Here is a 19,613-nt window from a genome sequence, read left to right as displayed (position 1 = left end):
TGATACAACTTCTTTCTAAATAAATGTATCACACTCCACCTTCAAATGAATGAGGTCTTTATATCATGCATATCAAAATTTACAACCAACCTTGATGTGGGATGCAACAGAGGAGGAACAACAGAAGGCAGCAGGTGTAGAAATCCCAGGATGGATTTCCCTGAAACTACAACACGACTGCAATAAAGACAGAAATTCTGTCTCTGCTCCATGCCTTCCAAACAAGTGGGAGGCTTAATCCCAAATACATGTTCACAGGTAAAACTTCTCTATCATCCATCAGCCCTGAGCCCTCCTACTGCTGCACCTTTACTGCCCTGAAATCCCACTCCAAGAATGAAGCTCCAATAGATAAAGCACATTGCATTTGCTGGGGTAATTCTCACCCAGGTACCCCTGCAGGGTTAGAAGAGAGTATTCCCTCCACATAGGCTCAGGATGAGCTGAAAATCCCCTTTGCCTGCACATTTGGGACATAATGTGAGAAGGAATTGGATGCTCACCCCCAGGAACTCACTACATAGATGATGACTGGAACTGGCCACACAGGCTTGGCCCCTGTACACATATCTATCCTTCCATAAAAAACAAAACAAAAGACACCGTGTCATTCCATTGCACAATAGCTACAGAAATACGTGCTTAGAAAAAGAGTCTCACTTCCTGAGCCCATACCAGGCCTATAAAAGCAAAAAAAAATTACAGGTTTCCATTAGGAAAGAAACAACAAAAGAGGTTGTTAAAAGGCTTCTTGTTGTGAAGGTCTGGGCACTGCTCAGCATTCAAACAAGCCTAGGAACATTCATTCTGCACTCCATGCTACCTTTGCTGTTCATCTTTTTCTCATTTCTATCCTGCTCTCATCTTATTTTTCTTACTGACAAGACAGTGTCTTTTCATTTATTCACAAGGTTTGATACCTTGGCTGCACCTGCTCAGTCAATGCCATTGAGCAAATTTTTTGTCTTTTCATAATTTCTATAATGACATCACCTGGCACCTGTACCCAGAAATTGCTTCTTCCAGCTACTGAGGAAGTCTGAAGAACTCCTTTAAAAAAGCATCCTTGCCCAGCTACAGATTCAGAACATGTGACAAGGAAACAGGAGAGCTCAGAAGATACCTGCTGGGAAAAGAGAAATTCTCACTGTGCCCAAGCAGGGCTGCAAAGAAACATTGCTGAAACAGCACAGAGAGACACTGCTGAGGTGTCCTTCCAGATGGAGGGATGGATGGATGGATGGATGGATGGATGGATGGATGGATGGATGGATGGATGGATGGATGGATGGATGGATGGATGGATGGATGGATGGATGGATGACCCAAAGCTGTGCAGCAGGAGGATGTGGAGATGCAAGGGACCAAACCTGCTCACTTCTTTCTAACACTGACACTACTAATTTAGATGAAAGACTATAAGAAGGTTAATTTTTGTTGTTTTTAGCCTTCATGTGAAACTTTCCAATAAATAACAGAATATTCACTTTTCTTCTTGTGGCCAAAGGTGAATATTAACCTGTTTATGGCATTTTGTTCAGAGTAAAACACCCAGGGAGAGGATACAAATTTCTCTTTCTATTGGTTTCATAACACAATTATATTAAATGCCATAAAACATTTTCAGGATGAACACTTTAAACATGTCATAAAATTTAAAGTAGTCAGTTAATCTTGCAGTAGATCAGCTTCATTTCTTAGCTCCTATGAATTAATTTGCCTCTAGCCTGAAGAGTTAATACAGAGTGGACATTGAAATAAATCCTGCAGTAAAAGGACCTGCTTTACTAGACACAGAAAAAAAAATTAGTATTCAAAACTTATATTTTCTTAACTTACTGTCTGAGAGATGAAAGCCATAAGGTAGCCAGACATCTGCTTTAACTCCCTGTAATCCCTGGGCCACAGAAGGCATTGGTTATGTTTTACTAAAAAATATGGTTGTCTAGTTGCTCAGGAAAGGCAACACCTGGATTTTCAGAGACCTTCTGGGCAGGATGGAGCTGCTCCCACAGCACTGCTCACACCCCAGTGCAGCTGGAGCACCAAAACTGGAATGCAGCTGAGGTTATTGCCCCAGTCCCATCCAAGGCAGGCTCAGCAGATGGGATCCCAAGCTCTGCACATCCCAAATGCCAAGTGGGAGCTTCTGGAGCACCCAAGACCCAGCAGCATGGGAGGAAAGGAAACCTTTCACAAAGCACGTGGATACAGCCTCCATACTCCTCACAGAAACAGGGAAATTTACAGCCTGAGGGTGTGTAAATGTCATTTCTCCTCCAGCAATGGGAGACCCCAGAGGTGGAAGAAGCCCCATCCCAGTCCCCCAGTGAGTGATGTTGTGCCAGCTCCTGATGACCCTGACGTGGGTCACAGAGCATCAGCCAGGCCAAGCCACCCAGGGCTGGGTTTGAGTCTCAGCTCCTTTGCCATAATGCACCTTGAAGGTCTCCTCACTGCCGGGCAGTCAGGCTGCACACCCCTCCCAGAGGGACACTGCCAGGCTGAGAGCACACCAAACAGCCACATCTGTGAAACCAGAGGGCAGGAGGGGCAAGAAAAGGCCCCCACAGATGTAGGTCATGAAGGATGGTGCAGGGCTGCACTGCAAAGTGGGACCAGCTCAGGGGTTTGGCCAAGTTCCTGGACAGGGCAGCAAGAACTGCACTCTGCCTGAGGGGTTGGAGCAGAAGAGCTCACAGCAAGAACCTCGTTTCAAGCAGAACCACTCTAATTTTGCCGTGTTAATTAGGTCAACAAAACTCTCCCCAGCATCACTGTCACAGACTTGCTCCCCTGGCAATGTCCAAGGCAAAGTGAGGAAGACAACAGGCTCAAACTGCCACTTGCAAACAAGTGAAAAGCATGTCCACACACAAGCATCCCTCAGCATCCCTCCCAGACATCAGTGGCTAAGTGCAGAGCCTTTTTCTTACCACAAATACAAGCAGAGTCAAAGAAAGAGCTCTACCAGCAGCTACAGCCACGTGACACAGCAAAACACTCTTCCTGAGCACCCTGCTTTATTTGAAGGCTGCCTTTCAATTACTCTTTCCACTTGTGAACAAATATTTACCTCTCAAGAAATTCAAGACAGAGCGCATACACAAAAAAAAGGAAGAATGTCCTCGTTTGAACAATGTATTCCACTCAAAGCTCTGTGAAACAACTCAAACTACCCAGAAGAATTTCAAAACTAACAGCCACATTCCTGTGCCATGGCCTTAAAACATTTGACTCACTGCTTGTCTGAGTCTATTCTGACCTTCGACAGACTGACCCACAAGTCAGCACAGCTTCTTGGAAGGCAGATGCCTGCTCTTGTTACAACAGCTCCACACAAAAGCCAAATGCAACATGACTGAAGCGCGGGGAAAGCACTGAAGTGCCTCAAGACTAAACACAGGCTGGAAGCAGCTCTTTTCAAGCTCAACCTTTTACTTTCCACAGCCTGAGGAGATCCCTCACCCTCGAAGAACCTGTGCCTCTGAGTTCCAAGCTCTGCACCGGGCTCTGCAGAGGAGCTGCTGGAGCAGACCCACCTGCACGTTCTCCTCGGTGACCTCGATCTCCGCCGTGTAGATGTAATCTATCAGCTTCCTCAGGGTCTGCCCATCCACGTCCTTGATCTCAATCTTCTTGGCCTTGCTTTCAGACATGTCTCCTGGAATTCAGTTCAGAAGGACAGTTACAGCTTGCTCTGCAGGACCTTGCTCCCCACACACCCAGCACATGCTCCTGCTGTCTGACTGCTGGCACTGTCCCTCACCATTGAGGAACCACCAGTGAGATTCCCAGAAGCCTCCTAATGCCACCTAAGAAACAACTCAAGATTGAGGACACTGGTGTAAACATAAATCAATAAATGCAAAAAACTCAGCTTCTTGACAGAAAAGAACCTGCCATGGTTCACCTGTGTTCAAACAAATATAAGAGCTAAAAATAAACCCCCAGTATGTCCCTCAATCATGTCTCAGAACAGGGACAGACTCCAAGAGACTGTGGATGTGTCTTACAAAGGCCTTTGAGAAAAATAGTTTTATATCTATTTATTAATGTTTTGTAATATATATACAAATGGATAGAATTAATATGAATGAACATGAATGAACATGAATGAATATGAATTGATATGTTACAACAGCAACATTAGGGTATTTTTTTTGTATACCCTATATTAAAAGCAAAGCAGTGTTATTCTCTTTCTTTAGAAAGAAGCTGAAACCTGCTCAGAAAAACAAGCACACAGACCAGCAGTTACACCCAGCATGCAGCAAGCTTCTCTCCTAAATTACCCTGCTGTAAGCTATCCATCACTTACACCTTGTGCAAAGCATCCACACTGAAAGATGCAGTTCTCATCTCTCCCCTTCCCAACCTCACACCTTTGGATGCAAACTGTTTCCCTTCCCCAAACCCATAACTCAGAAGCACATGGAACTAGAGCAATAATTTCCTCCCTGAATACACAAAGCAAAGCCCCATAGCTGTGTAAGAGCCTATTCATGACCCAGAGCTTTATGCACACCTCCACACTCCCCGTGCAACAGGAGCACATCAGAATAACAAAAACATCCAGTGGGGAGGAGAAAGGACTCCCCAAGGCCCTCTCAGCATCCCCACACATGCTGACCTCACCCAGGAGTTAATCACCAGGACCTCCACAGGAAAGAAAGAACAAACTCCCAAGCGGAAAGAAAATGATAGGTGGAAAAACAAAGCTAAACAAAGGAGAGCACGAAGAAATGTCAATTCTTCAACCTGGGCATGAATAATCACTACTCTCAGAAATCCGGTGACTCAGTACTGCTGTGGGATTAAGTGGAAAAATATTTCCTGCAGCCTATAGAAGTAATTACAGCCTACATCTCCGTGCAGCATTCCACAGGACGTGGCCAGGCACAGTAAGTGCACAGCACAGTCAGATGCTAAAGAGGGCCCAAGCTTGAGCAGAACCTGGATCCTGCTAATTGAACTTTGCTGACTTTCCCTATGTGAATAAGGAGGTGAATAATAGGAGTGGGGTGGGACCATGAGTGTTAGAACAGTCAACAACATCCCGAGAACTGAAATAATATTTGCCCCAAATTCAGTTTTTAAAATTGAATAATGAAATGTTATTCAGAGAAGCTCAGGAATACAAATGTACCAGTACAAAGGGAAAAATGGCCTACATTTGGGAGGCCTTCAAAGCAGGTAGGACTTTTTAATTGACAAAATGTCATCTTCACATACTTCCTCCCCCTAAAAAAGCCCAAACATCTCCAGAGATGAAAGGGTGCTTCTGAGGACAGAGCAGTCCCTATCAGCCCTGTGGTGCTGGAGGTGCCTGTGAGGAGCAACCAGTGACCCCCCTGCATGGGGAGGGTGAGTGAGACCCCCAGCCCTGCAGGACCCTCGGTCTGGGGAGGGGCTCAGCCACACACACACACAGATCAATGCAGAAATAGCCTGCAGGGACCAATCTGATAACATCATCTCTCCTGGTGGCATCCATGTGACACAAGCAACAAAAATAAAAGCTGTGTGGGCTTCCCCACCCACCAGCAAGCTGCCAGCCCTGCATACCAACAGCCTCCCCTGGCTCTGCTGCAGGACCAGCCCGGGAGGGTCCCGTGCGCTGCGCCCACCTTTGGACAGGACCCAACCCAGAGCCATCCAGCCACTCCCACTGTCACAGGGGGACAAGTCTCCAGGGCTGGCGAATGGGAAAGAGCCTGGAGACACCACAAGGGAACCAAGGCTGGGGTTGGTGCAGACCAGGAGCAGGCAACAGACCCAGGGCAAGGCCGGGGAGCAAACTGTGGGCAGCTGGGTGCTGGATCATTGAGGGCATCTCATCTCACATCTCTTCAGAAAAAAAACCCTACACCTTAAACCCCACAAAACACAACTCCTAGGATGTCTTTCATAAGTCAGACTCCAGCCCTACCTGATACCATAATTACAGGATAATTCCAATCACTGGCATCTCTCACACGTGAGGAAGGGCTGCCTCACAGGATGCACTGCACAGACCCCATCCCTGCACACTGCAGCCAGGCAGACACCAGGGATGAGGTGAGAGGGAGCAAAGGCAGGCAAAACAGGCAGGGTGGCTCTGAGCAGACCTCTGTAGGGGACAGACAGCACACACCAGCCCCTCTTGGTGGCATTCCTTTCCTGCACCCCAGCAGTGCCCTTTCCACTCCCCTCTGTTCATCAGGGCAAGAAGAGAGCAGAGCTCTGTTTTGTCACAGGATGAACCACACTCCAAACTGCAGCAGCCCACAGTGCTGTGTTTACCCAGCACAGCAGCCTGCCCTGCTCCTACACATTGCATTTCCCAGGGCAAAGCCACAGCTTTGGCTGTTTCCTAAGTCACAGATGTGAGTGCATGAGTGCACTGGATAACAAAACCACAGCTTCTCACACATGGGGTGAGTGCTTTGAAGCAGCGCATAAAACCTGCAAGGGAGGTTTCTGCTTCCTCCTTCAGCACTTCCAAAATTCCTAAGGTATCTGACAGAAGCAGTCCTAGCAGTGTCACTGGAGTATTTGTCACCCTTTCTGAAATGATTTTGTTTTCTTCTAAATGGACAGACATCACTGTCCCAAATCCTCCCCACAGCATAGTGCCAATAAGGACCAGCAACCAAATGCTCTAGAATTGGACCTCCCAATGCTCTAGAAAGCCAGCATGGAAAGGGACACTCAGGAAGTGCTGGTCCCATCTCTCCTTCAGCAGTGGAAGATACAAATGGAAAATGTGCCTACCCCATTTCAGACTTTCCAGGAATACTTCAAAGAGGAATGGCTAACCAGAGGACACTCATGGCTTAGGAAAGACCCCAGGATCATCACAAGGTCATTCATGGCTCATAGGTCAGGGCCAGCTGACAGTCAGAGCCTGCAGGGCAAGCAGTGGTGAAGGTGGGTGAGCTGTGGGTCCCAGTGTGGTTCCCAGTGCTCACAGCTCCACACTGATCACTCACTGCTGGGGGACCCTCCAGAGGGAATTCAGTGTGCACAAGCAGCTCCTGCAAATACCCCTACAGAGCAGCTGAACGTGAGCCCTTGGCTCTCTCACTGCTGTACAGTGCAAAAAACCAAATTACAACACCCAGCTGGTGCTGAAGGTGTGATTTTAAACTGTCCCCGTGCAGCTGGAAGGAGATCACACACTCTGTGTGATCACACGAGCCATCCTTGGGAATTTGGGCTAGGCAGACTGAAAGCAAAGGCAGAGCTGCTCTTGGCCTGACCCTCTGGCCCGGGGGACTGGTCAGGGGGAGGGGACAGGCGGCTGCCAGGCTGTCACCCAGCCCAGGGCAGCCACATGATGGGTGAGCTGATTACTGTTTAACTCACAGAGTGAGGGATTACACGGCCCAGAGAATTCCTGCATGGAAACATGAGCAGCCCTGCACAACCACCTTCCCACTCAGATGACCTCTAAGGATCAGAGGGTTTTTCCAAGGGTTTTTCTTTATTAAACTCTTCATCAGGAACAAGCACCACAAGTTGCCCACACACACAGCTGCTTCTGAGCAGCGTTTGCTCCTCTGCCTCACCATGCAGCCAGTACCAGAAAACACAAATGCTCCCCACCTTAGCTCACCACACTGCTAAAGCCACCATGGGCAGTGTCACATCTCACACCTGAGGTTTTCTCTCCACCTCCATCACAGAAAGGAAAAAAGCTTCACTAACAACAAGCTCTTTCCTGAGAAATGCTGCATTCTGCTTCCAGCAAAATGAATTAAACTAGGTCTAATCTCAAGGCTTTTAAAAGGCCCAGACCACAAGCAAATGAACATGAAACAGGGAAAAAACCCTGAACCTTATTAATGTTGGAGCTCAGGGGCAGTAAAAACCATTCCTTGGGGTGTACAATAATTTTCTTTGTATTTGTCAGTTCCTAACCTGAAAATGAGGGCAAAGAAGGGAATGAAGCTCAGGAGTTTCTGACCACACTAATTTTACTAGAATGACTTAAATAAGCTGTTCACTCCCCTTCTTCAGGACTGACCCAGCTTTCTTTGGGTTTTTTTGCTGACCCATCTGGTCACAGCCTTTGAAGGGCACCTGCTCCAAGGATCAGGTGATCAGAGCAGGAATTTTGTCCTCTTCTTCCTTTCTGTCATTACCAAAACACACTGGGCTGCAGCAACTCACCCTGTTAAAAAGCTGGGCTGCTAAAACACACTGGGATCAAGAGAACAACGGTGTTATTTCAGGCAGCAGAAAAAAGTGCCATGGGAGATTAAACATCTGTGACTGCCAAATCAGTATCGGCAGGACTGAGCCTTGAAACCACAACTCCTGTGCCAGCAACTTCTTTGATGTGCTCCATGAACATTTAGGGCACTGAACACGTGCTCAGTGGTAATGTTTTCATGATCCAAGGTCTTGTTAGGGGGAAAAAAAATAACACACAAAGGAGTGAGCCAAATTCTCCAGTAACCTTACAGTGCCCCACATGCTATCTACTCACCCCACAGGAATTAGTCAAGGGTGACCAGCATCACCCATCAAGTACAGCAAACTGCAGACCCATCCGTGCCCCTTCTCTCTCAAGGAAACCTCAGCAGCCTGTGCTGCAGCTCCTGACAGAGACACAGCCCAATGGCCTGCTCAGCCCACACTGTCTGGTGTCACAATCAGTACCTGTAAACATGGCACAGAAATAGGGGCTGCAGGCTGCCAGCACCACCCGGTGAGCTTCCATCTCCACGGTCTCGGCCACAATCACCACATCGCACAGGAGCCGCTTGCTGGGGAGACACCAGAGAGGACAAAGATCATTTCAGAACTCCCTGTCAGGCTAAAAGCTACATCACCACAGCCCCAAAAGAATGGAAGACCCGCCATTACAGACACAGCACCTGAGCTTCTGCCAAAGCCCAGGGGAAGGCTCTCTAATGCTTCAGTACCAGCTCCTGTCACTGTTTGCCTACACAGCAAAGCCTGAATCCTCCTGAGGCTGCAGCCCTGCCTGTGCTTCTGCTTTCCTCAGGGGAAAAAAACCTGGAAGCCAAATGAGGCATACATGCTGCTCAAAGAACAAAGGACAAGCAGCTCCTTCACCTCTCAAACAAGCAGGGCTTGGAGGAGGCACAGAAGAGCTTAAAGATTTGGGCACTACTGACTACAAGATTTGGTCAGGCTCTAGTACATCTGTAAGACAAGAAATAGCCATGCAAGGGAACACCAGCACCACTTCTGTCTTTCCACAGGGAAAAGGTGGAGTGGAAAGTGAAGTGATTTCTGTACTCCCTTCCATGCTTGCCACAAAGGAAAGTGGCCACCAAAATATGTCCAAAAATTAGAAATAAAGTAATTGTGCAGAGGCTGCCTCAGCGATCTGCCAGAGCAGAGGTATCAATCACTGGAGTTTATCCATGGGCCTGAGGACTTCATTTACCTCATGAATTAGTCTGGGATTAAGAATCACTGGGATAAAGAACAGGGTTCAAGACAGAAACCAAAAAAAAATACCTTGTAAGCTCCCCCACTGACTCATTGTAGAGCTTTGGAAAAGTCACTTCATTAAGGAGTGACCTTTTCTGCCTGCCCCACGTCTGTCCTTTGAGGATTCATTAGTTAATGTTTGCACAGAGCTCCGCAGATGCCGACAGCAAGAAGTGCTCAGCCTCCCAATAAGTTGGTTTAAGATGCTTAAGCATACAAATGCAAACTAAGGGTGTTCTTTTCAAATGTCAAGCCCAAAAAAGGATCAGTCCTGTAAATCTAGATGTTGCCTTCTCTTTGGAAATACTTATCTCCACACTGAACTTTGTCTTTAGGAAACTGCATTATCAAATAAACATACACAGAGCTTCTAATGGACCAGCTATGTCTCTTCTTCTCCATATATTGAAATATGTGAAAAAACAGCTGTGAAATGGAGGGTTATAGTTGGAATACAGAAGAAAGTAGGAACTGGCAGTCTGTACCCTACATTCATTCCAGTTTGGAAGGGGGAAGGGCAATGATGGGACCTCTTTAAGAGCCTCTTAATGGAAGCTTCCTCATTTCTTTTAGCTTATGTAAAAGGTGCTCTGCTCAATTCCATTTTGGGCTATAGTAATCTAAAGTACCATTCATAAAATTAATTTCATCTACATTTGCCAACTAAAAGCCTAAGGGACATGGTTTAGTGATGGCCTTGGCAGTGCTGGGTTAAGGGTTGGACTCAATGATCTTAGAGGTGTTTCCAACCTAAACAATTCCATGATTCTATATAGTATATAGGTTAAAGGTTTAGCATGATTTTTCTAGACCCTCTGAATGAGATTTCTGGATGCATGTAAAGGGAGAAACTATTATTCAAGGCGTCTATTAACACTGATTGCTGAGAGCTTAACAGATCTCAAGCTCAGTGCACATTCAAGAGATGTGAAAACTGTATATTCCACAACAGCAACGGCAGCCAACAAAAAAAAAAAAAAAAAAAAAAAACAAAAAACAAAACAAAACAAAACAGTACTCAGAAGATGAAAACATCATACAGGTGCTTAATGGCAGCTTTCATTCTTCTATATTTTATCTTTTCAGTATTGCACAAGATACCTAACCACAGGCACTAAGAAACATTGTCTATCTCCAGTTATTCCCACTCTGCTTCAATTAACAAAGGAATAACAGTAGCACAATAGATTTCTGAATATAGATGCACAAAACTTCAGCTTCAGATCCTTTGCTTTCAGTACAAAGAAAGGACCAGAAGGATGCCAGTTAAAAGTTAAAAAAAAAAAAAAAATTACAACATACCCTGCTTCATATAATAGTTACAATATTTCCATTTTGTTCCTATGCAACAGAGAATTGCTGTCAGATATCTGGGGAAGGAAACATTTCCAATCCCTCTCCACACTAGAGAAGTGTGTATTAGGAAACTACTTAATCCATGGAGAGTTAGCTATTAGAGCATCTTTTGATTACCTGGAGTGTGCAGAAGAGCAGAGGGTGTTTGTTACCTGCTTTCATCACATCCCCTCAGCAGTTAGGGAGCACGTACATTCATGAGTGTGACACACATACTTTACATAAGAATTCTTTTTAAAACTAGAAAGGTGAAAAGTCTAATGAATTAGTCAGAGAAATGCTCACTGAACTTCTGTCTGGTTAGTGGGATAACAGCCACCAAGAAACAATTGAGGCTGAACCACTGCCACCACCTTGCTGATGTGATGACAGCAGTTTTCAAGGCTGTGTTCACAGATGTTTTTTTCAGCCTCTGTTCTCCCTGTACCCACACAGCTGTGTAAAGACCAAGGTGTTCTCTTTTAACTAATATGGGGATTTTTCAATTTGCAAGAAGAGAGCTGACATTCTTCCTGAGTACTTGCTTTGTTTCACCCCTTACTTTGGAGTGCTGAGCCCAGACTGAGTGATGCTGCTAGTTAAAGAGGCTAAGAACAGTACATTAATAATCTTTGGTCTGTAATTATGTGTAGGTGTCTTAATGTTTGTAATGTTCTATTATTGGGTTTCAGACCCTTATCTCAGTTAAGGACATAGTTTACAGCTGAATTTGCTGTAAGTAATGGAAAAACTAAATGAATTATCATCTATAAATGAAGACCATGGCTCAGATAACGTTTTTGGGAAGAGGTCTGAGACTGGGGAGAGCAGCCCACCACAAAAGGACTTTTAGGATTAATCATTATTTGTGATTAATCCTCCACATGCAACCATTAGCTGTAATAAAAATGGCACAGACTATTTTCTATGTCCCTCAATCAGCACAATTCTGCCAAACCAGAGAGGGAGCCCAGTAAGTCAAAAGTGTACCTCCGTAATTCATTCATGACCTTGAAAGCCTTTCTCATGTGAGAGGGATTGACTGTCACTGTCCTCTGGTCCTTTTCATCTTCAGCTGCCTCAGAGGAACGGGAACTCTGCTTAATGCTAAAAACAGGGACAAAAAAAAAAAAAAAGGAGCAGAAGGTTTGATTCAATGGCACTTTAAAAAACAAGCATCCTAAAACTGCAGCACAGGGTATTAAGCATGGAGCTACTCACAAGTCAGTCAGTCAGTTTAGGTTCCCCACATGAAGCACATCAAAAAATGCAGCTACTTCTGCACGGATGCTGAAAGCCAACTCAGCCCACATTTCAGCCAGCAGGGAAGAAAAGAAAGAAGTGCCAAACACCTGAGGACAAAGCCCAGTCTTACAGGCTTCAGGCCAGGAAAGCAGTATAAGTTGAAATTCAAGCCAGAACATAATTGCCTCACTGAATAGAAATGGACTTCAACACTGGGAACTACAAGAGTACCATGGATTTTTTTAACATTCATACCGAGAAAAAGAAGTTTAGCCTTCAATGTCCCATCTGAAAAAGGCAAGCACACAATACATTACTTGTATCTTCTTTAGAGGCAAGTAGAAAAGGGCTATTAAATCTCCCTGCATAGCTTTCAAAGCTTTAGTGAAGCTGCTTTCCATTTCAGAAATAGTCTATTTATTGCCACTGAAACATATGGAATGAATTATTAAACCTTCCTAGCAGAAGCACCAGCTCCATAGGTAATGTCAAACCAGAGGCACTCAGCTCTGTGCTGTGTTTAACCAGGCCAACAGGTGCCTAAGGCACACACGTGGCCTCATTACTTTGTTGGGAGCACTGGCTCTTTACACACAACTGACAGCAGGTCAATATCTCCACCTCCCTGGTCTGAGAGCCTGTGAAATCACTCAGAGCTCAAGGCTCCCACCTGAGAAGGGAGCAGCACCTTGAGGCAGGTCTCTGTTCTGCTGTCCCCTCAAACCCTGGCAGCAAAGGCAAACAAGACAAGCCAAGGAGGGCTGTCCTTGTCTAAAACCAACCCCAAGAGAATGGTAGATCTCAGGAGACAACTTCATTGCCCCATGTGCCTGACTGGAGACCTTCTCAGAGCTTTTCCTTCCAAGGGACAGTCTCCTTCACCTTTGTCCCCTCCTCCCCACCACCCTTCTTAGTTGGGCTGGCTTGATAAAAAAGGCTGAGTTGGGCTAAACCAGCAGTCTGGAGAGCCCAGCATCCTGGCTCTCTGGTGAGCAGAGGGTGATGTCTGAAGGAGGGCACAGAGCAGGGAAGTGTGGCAGGATCCTTCCCACAACACCCTGTCAGCTCCTGTCAAGGTGTGCATGCATGCACATATATCTCTATACACAAGCACACTTACACACACTGACTTTCCCTTTGAAAAACACACCATTCACTATTTACAACCCCTGCAGTGTGAAGCCCTGGCTAACATTACACCCTGCCTGCTCCTGGCCAGTGGCTGTCACCACACCGTGTCCCCTGACAGCACACAAAGCTCTCTGCCCCCCAGCAGCCTTTGGGGGCTGCACTCTCCTTCCTGCAGAGGCCAGAGGCTGAGCAGCAGCCAAGCTGCACACAGCTCAGATCCAGCCTGCATACTGAGCAGCCTCCAGCTTTGTGCCCGAGACAAAGGTTAATGCCACAAACCAGCCAATTCTTTCACTTTGCTGAGCGAGTGGAATATTCTCAGCCATAAGTGAAGCCACAAGGCTGAGCAGAACATCCCTCAGCACATGTCCCAGGGAGGGAGACAACTTCCCAACTCCGTTACACTCATCATCCAATTAGCTTCGTGTGGCTGGGTTAAAAGAGGAAAAATCAGAAAGAATTCCTCGTGTTCAATGTTCAGCATTCAAGGGACTGGTACCAGGCAACGACACAAACAGCTTTTCTGTCCCTGAGGAACACTGAACTCATTCTGTGCCACACAAACTGCCAGAGGTGTCCCTGACCATGGAGCTGTGCTGGCACTTGGCTCTTCCCCAGCTCTGCACACTCCAGTGAGGAATCCTGCTTGCTGCAGGGACACAGCCAAACCCAGCTAAGCCTCAGTGCAGGGTCTGTCACAAACCCTCATTGGGACTTTAAGCCAGGTGACCACAGCTTCCAATACCCCAGCATAAAACCTTGATTTTTAAACAGCTAAACCTGCCCATGTGGCACCACTGAGGCAAGAAGGGAAAAAAAGGCTCTGGAAGTGCTGGAAGTGACTTCATGGAGCTTTCAGGCTCCAAAGCTGGAACACGTACAGGAAGTAAGCAGAGTAAACAAAAAAGGGAAAAAAAATTAAAAAGAAAGTGAAACCAAAAGAAGCATCAGGGAGAGCCACTCCCATTGCTCCAGGGCAGGACAGCTGGATCACCACAGGACACTGCCCTGGGCAGCCTCACAGACACCTCAGGGACCCAAAACCCAACCATGCACACAGACACCATGGGGGCTCTTTAATAAGAACAAGCACACTGCTGAGATTTGTTTATTAGCTCTCCAGTGCCAGCGACCAAAGATGTTCAAACTTTTCTGCTGGCAAAAGATACAGTTCAAGGAACACAGCAAGTTTCACTGAACACCAAAGTAAATGTCAGGTCAAATGTCAAGCTTTCATAAAGCCTCAACTGCACCAACATTTGTCTGTGTATTTTAAAAGCAAAAAAACTTGCTTCAGGATTTTGGAAGAAGATCAATCAGCTCTTCCTAAAAAACAGGAAAGATAAGTTTTTAAAAATCATCCTAAGAGACACCCTCAGCTTAATTAAAAGGGGCAGATTTCAGAATTTGCCAAAGAGAAAATACTGCAGAATGTCTGGTTGAAAACTTATTTCAAAAAAGATCAAGATATGCTATTTAAAGTTTTTTCCAAGTGACTCATATCAAAAAACCAAATTTGAAGAATTAATGGCTTAGAGCCTTTAACTCATCTCTAAGACTGATTCAGCTCCGATAGAATTGTGTTCCAGTAACAGAGAGAGGATGATTTTATCTGGGAGAGATATTTTACACTCCCATGCACATACTCTCAGAGATCACTGACACATTTCCAACATAAAAATGCAAGAACCTGAATGCTCCAAGCAAATGCACCCTGACAGAAAGCAAAAGCTGCTCCTGAGAAGACCAAACCATTACATTTCACAGCCTTGTCTGAGATTTGTCCCCCCACAAGGCTGGGAATTATTACATTTATTACACTGCTGTTATTTTAATGGATTAAAGCAAAGGAGGAATAGGGTCCTCTGATCAAAGATGCCAGCCAAGACCAACTGGAGATGCCAGAGTCCCTGCAGCCCATGAGCACAGGGACATTGTCCCCACATTTGCCAAGCTGATGTCCTACCACAGCAGCAGGACTCGTGAGCAGCTGCCAAGGGCAATTTGTTCTATTCCTGGGCTATCCGAGGCCGTGCACTCAGTGAATGGACAAATGATTTAATTTCCCTGGGCCAGATGAACATCCTCTTTACAGGCACAGCAGGATGCTCCTAAAATGAGCAGAGAGGCTCTTAGTTTCAGACAGTGCCAGCCCCGCTGCCCCCTCCTGCGTGGCCTCTCAGTGATGTCCCCAAGTAGAACAAATGAACCCCTATTTGAGAGCGCCCAATTAAGGCAGTGAAGCTAATCACCACCCTGTTGACACCGTGTTCCTCCTCTCCAGGACCCCCTAGCAGGGCTGGGCACAGGTTGCCAGGGTTCCCAGCCCAAGTGTGGCCACCACCCAGCTGACAGGAAGGTATTTTAAAAGCCATACCCCACCGTTCTGCTGCCCGCACGTACCAACTGTAAAGTTGGGTTGCCTTAGTTACCAGCAATAATTACAGATGTCTTTGTAGATTATGTGAAAGAATAAAAGCCTTCCTTAGAGATAAAGTGTCCCCTGGCAAGATTATTACCGTGCAGAGAGCTGGTAAACCCCAGGAACAAAAATCCCAGCTCTGCCAAATCCAGTTCTAACACCGGCTTTATGGGCGCCAGGAGTTCACCCTGGAGGAAGGGCAGATCTCCAATGCAGTCTCCTTCAGAGCACAGAGGGGCAAGGTTCTGCTCATGTTTCTGGGAGAACAGCCTCCAGGCTCAGCTCCCAACCCAAGAGGAACACCACAGAGCCCCCCTCCACCAGGCTCTCCCACTGGGGATGGGACACCAGACATGTCCAGCCCAGCTCCATCCCACTGTGCATCCCTTGGCGCTGCTCTCCTCTCCTGCCTCAGCAGCACAGGCTGAGCTCTGCTCTCCTGGCTGGTCCCCAACACTGCACAGCTTCAGCACCACAAGCTGGGTCACCCAGGCTCAGAGCCCTGCACGGGCAATCCAGCACCTCTGTAGCAGCTTCATAGCCCTGGATTCACTTAAAAGTGCCTGCTAACCATGAATTTCCAAAGCCTGTGGAGCTTCTTTGGGGATATGTAAGAATCATCACCAGAAAACGTTAATCTACAGTTTCTGAGAGGTTTGACATCACTCTGGCTTAAAAACCTGACAGATGCCCAGTAGCAGTTAGTAGTTTTCAAAACGTGAATACCTCTACTAAGATCAATGGAGACCAGAATTAGTGTTAGTTTTAGTCTAAGCACAATGAAAAATCATTTTACTTTAACTGGCCTAATTCTCTGTTTAGAATCAACACCCCAAATCACAGGACAAATACATTATGCCCAATAGTTTTATTCCTGTATTTTATTCCTCTTTTCCTTACTGTGTCTGCCTGTATTTAGGCAGACACAGTAAGGAAAACATGTCAGTGTAATGGCATATTTATAAAAATCTCAATTTCTGAATTTGTCTTTAGGTACATACAAAGACATTAAAAAAATTGTGACTGAAGGGATCCACATACTGAACTGGGTTTTGAGAGGATTTCAGAGAAATGCATTATCATTAAAACATATGGGAGGCAGCGTAATGGAAAGGATTATTTTTCTTTTAATAGCAATATTATTTTCGTATTTTGTTGATTTTTTTCAGTGCCTAGATCAACATAGAAACATTACCTTAGGAAAACACACAATTGGCATACAGCAGATCCCCAAAAGGGTATTCATATCAAACAAGACCTCAGGGGGAAAGAAGACTTTGGGAACTAGTGAGAAGAAAAGTCTTTGCTGACACTAATGGAAACAGCACAAAATAAGTCAAATATGACAATACCATTGGCTTTCAAAGACAAGTATTGTATTTCTCAGATACCACAGACTACCTTCACTTAAATATAAAACCACAGGTGTTTTAATATTTTAACAAAAATTAGCATTCCAGAGGGTTTTTTCCTATTCAAACTCTTGCAAATTCAGAACCAGAGTATCACGCCTAACTACAAGCCTTACGCAATTCCTCCATAAAGTAGAAGTGCCATCATTTTACTATGAGCTCAGTAAAAGAAAAGCAGGATTCTGAAATATTTTATTGCCTCATGTGAATGTTTCAGGTTAAATCTCCCTTGCCCTCAGGTGCTTCTGCTCATGTGCAATGCCATGGGCACATGATACCACTGAGTGTCCTGGTGTGCAAGTTAACAGGATATTTGAGTCTGGCCAGGCTCAAGACCAGAGTCAGAGGTGAAGTGAGCACCAACAGCACAGATCCTCAGCAACCACGAAAAGGGAAAATGCAATAATATTAAAAACCAGGGGGAACTGTGCCATAGTGAAAGCCACCAAGTGTAAAATTTGAGGAGCAGTCTGCCCAACACAGGTCTGAGTTTAAATGGGGGGTAAAGGCACAGCACCAAGCACAGACCGAGCCCCCCAAGCTCATTTCTGAGCACCTCCTCCCAGGGCTTCCTCTGAGCAGCCAAAGCAGCTCCAGCACAGCCCCACACACTGTGCCCTTTTAACCAGAAAGCAGGTGAATATTTCCAGCTTTTCTTGCCAAGAGTCAAACCCCACATCACTACTGCCCACAACCAGTTCACGACCGCCTTCCTCTTCCCAAAAACTAGAAATGAAAGCAACAATTTGGGTAATCATTCCTCACTTCCAGAGGCAGAGAACATGCTGATGAGGATAGCCTTTTATGCCCTAAAAACAGATGGTCTAGAAAAAACAGGATAAGGTAAAACACTCCAGGTATTTTCCCAGTGGCTTTTTCACCACTATATCCCCAGAAAAAGGCCCCCAGTCAAAATGAGACCATTGCTGGCAGCCATCAAAAAAAAAAAAATTAACAAACAACTGTGCCAAGGATGAGCCCAGCCTGGGGTATCAAAACAGCTCAGTTCCATTTCCTCAAACACAGGCTCATTTATACAAATAAAGAGAAAAAAAGAAAAAAAAAAAAAAAAAAAAAAAAACAAGAAAAGGAAATCCCATTCCATGAGCTGGCATCTAGCGTGACAAACTAAGATTTCAAGGCACTTGAAATTAATTATTATTTGGATTAATATTCAGAGGTGACTGTTCACACCATTAGGGGAAGCAGAAGCCCTGCAATGAGAAACGTGGCAGGATGAAAGGTTTTGCACATTAAATGCACAAACAATTGCAACCCTTGAGTCACAGAAGGGTAGAAAGCTGCCCTTTGGAGCTTGGAAAACAACTCCTACAGGCTGCTGTGAATGTTTTCCCTCAACAGAAGGAAAATTTCCAGAATTTGGGGGTTGACTCCAGCTTAATTTTCTAATGTATCATATTCAAACAAAACTCCTGTCAAGCCCTGACATTTAGTCCTACCAGCAGGTCAAGCCCCCTCTCTGTTCCCCCACTCCCTGCAAGGTCACCAGCACAAGAGGAAGCACTCAGCATATCCTGTTCTTAAAAAATATTGTAAAAACCCCAGACCAGTTTAACGTTTCATTTGAAGAAGCACAAGTAGCTTCTGGTGTGCAAAAGGCACCTGACAGAGGGAAGCAAAGAGGGCAGAGCCAAAACACTGAACATCTCTGGCATGCACGAGGTCCCTGCGCAGAATAATATCTTTTATGGCTTCAGTGGACATTAGGTCGACTCTGTAAACACTTCTTCACGCAGGTTTTGGAGCAAAATATCTGCCTGGCAGGAAATAAAGTCTACACAGCCCAGCTCCGGTGCGAGGGAGGCACGGGATGCCCTGCGCTGCCCGAGCACCGCACACCGCCGGCAGGAAACCGACCCCAAGGCACCCACGGGCGTGAGGGATTTTCACTCGTGACTCAGAAAAGCAGCGAATATCAGCGACTCTGTCTTGAGCAGAATGCCGAAGTCGGCTGCCTGAGGTTCCAGGCGCAGGCAGGGCACACACAAACCCAGCACGTTGTGCCGGCGGGGCAGCTACCCACCCCGCTGTCCTGCATCCCACCCCCCTGTCCTGCATCCCACCCCCCTGTCCTGCATCCCACCTCTGTGTTCGGCATTCCACCCCTCTGTCCAGCACCCTTCCTCCTTGCCCGGCATCTCAGCCCACTGTCCGGCATGCCACCCCCCTGTCCGGCATCCCAGCCCCATGCCCCGCACCTCCATTTTAGCGAACACCCCCCGACCCGCCTCCCTCACGTCCTTAATTCCACCCCAAGCACATCGCACGGAAGCCCCTCGGCTGCTCGGCTTCGCCGCTGTCACCATGACATTGCAACATCCCCGGGGCTCGGCGGGCTCCCGCGGCGGGAGCCGTCCATCCCCGCCGGGGTCCCCGCAGCCGCGCCCCGCATTCCTGCGCACAGCCCCGGCAAGGGCATCCCGATCCCGCCGCGCTCCGGGCGCACACAAAGGCTGCCTGCCTGCCCGCCGGCCGTACGCACCTCTCCTCCTCCATTGTGCGGGGCGGCGGCGGGGCCGGCTCAGCGCCCCGGGCCCGGCATGGCTGCGAGCGGCCGCCCCCGCCGCGGGCCGCTTCCTGCGGGAGCGCTGAGC

At 46.7% G+C, this 19,613-nt stretch overlaps 1 protein-coding gene across 3 annotated transcripts in view; it reads right to left on the bottom strand.

The window, feature by feature from the left end:
* The window catches only part of KLHL3 (kelch like family member 3), a 49,100-nt gene extending 29,523 nt beyond the window's left edge, over nt 1-19,577 (bottom strand). For all 3 annotated transcript variants that reach the window (XR_009115263.1, XR_009115264.1, XM_058034515.1), the window contains exons 1-4: nt 19,502-19,577; nt 11,779-11,895; nt 8,650-8,756; nt 3,543-3,664 (exon numbers count right to left, since the gene is read on the bottom strand). Coding sequence is in view for 1 of the 3 variants with exons in the window: in XM_058034515.1 (XP_057890498.1) it covers nt 3,543-3,664; nt 8,650-8,756; nt 11,779-11,895; nt 19,502-19,515 (360 nt within the window). In the remaining 2 variants the exon portion in view is untranslated. The remainder of the gene's footprint in view (nt 1-3,542; nt 3,665-8,649; nt 8,757-11,778; nt 11,896-19,501) is intronic.
* Between the last annotated feature and the right edge of the window lie 36 nt (nt 19,578-19,613).

This window comes from Melospiza georgiana, chromosome 15, assembly GCF_028018845.1.
Source record: "Melospiza georgiana isolate bMelGeo1 chromosome 15, bMelGeo1.pri, whole genome shotgun sequence".
Classification (NCBI taxonomy): domain Eukaryota; kingdom Metazoa; phylum Chordata; class Aves; order Passeriformes; family Passerellidae; genus Melospiza; species Melospiza georgiana.
This window is presented reverse-complemented; position numbering and strand designations above follow the sequence as displayed.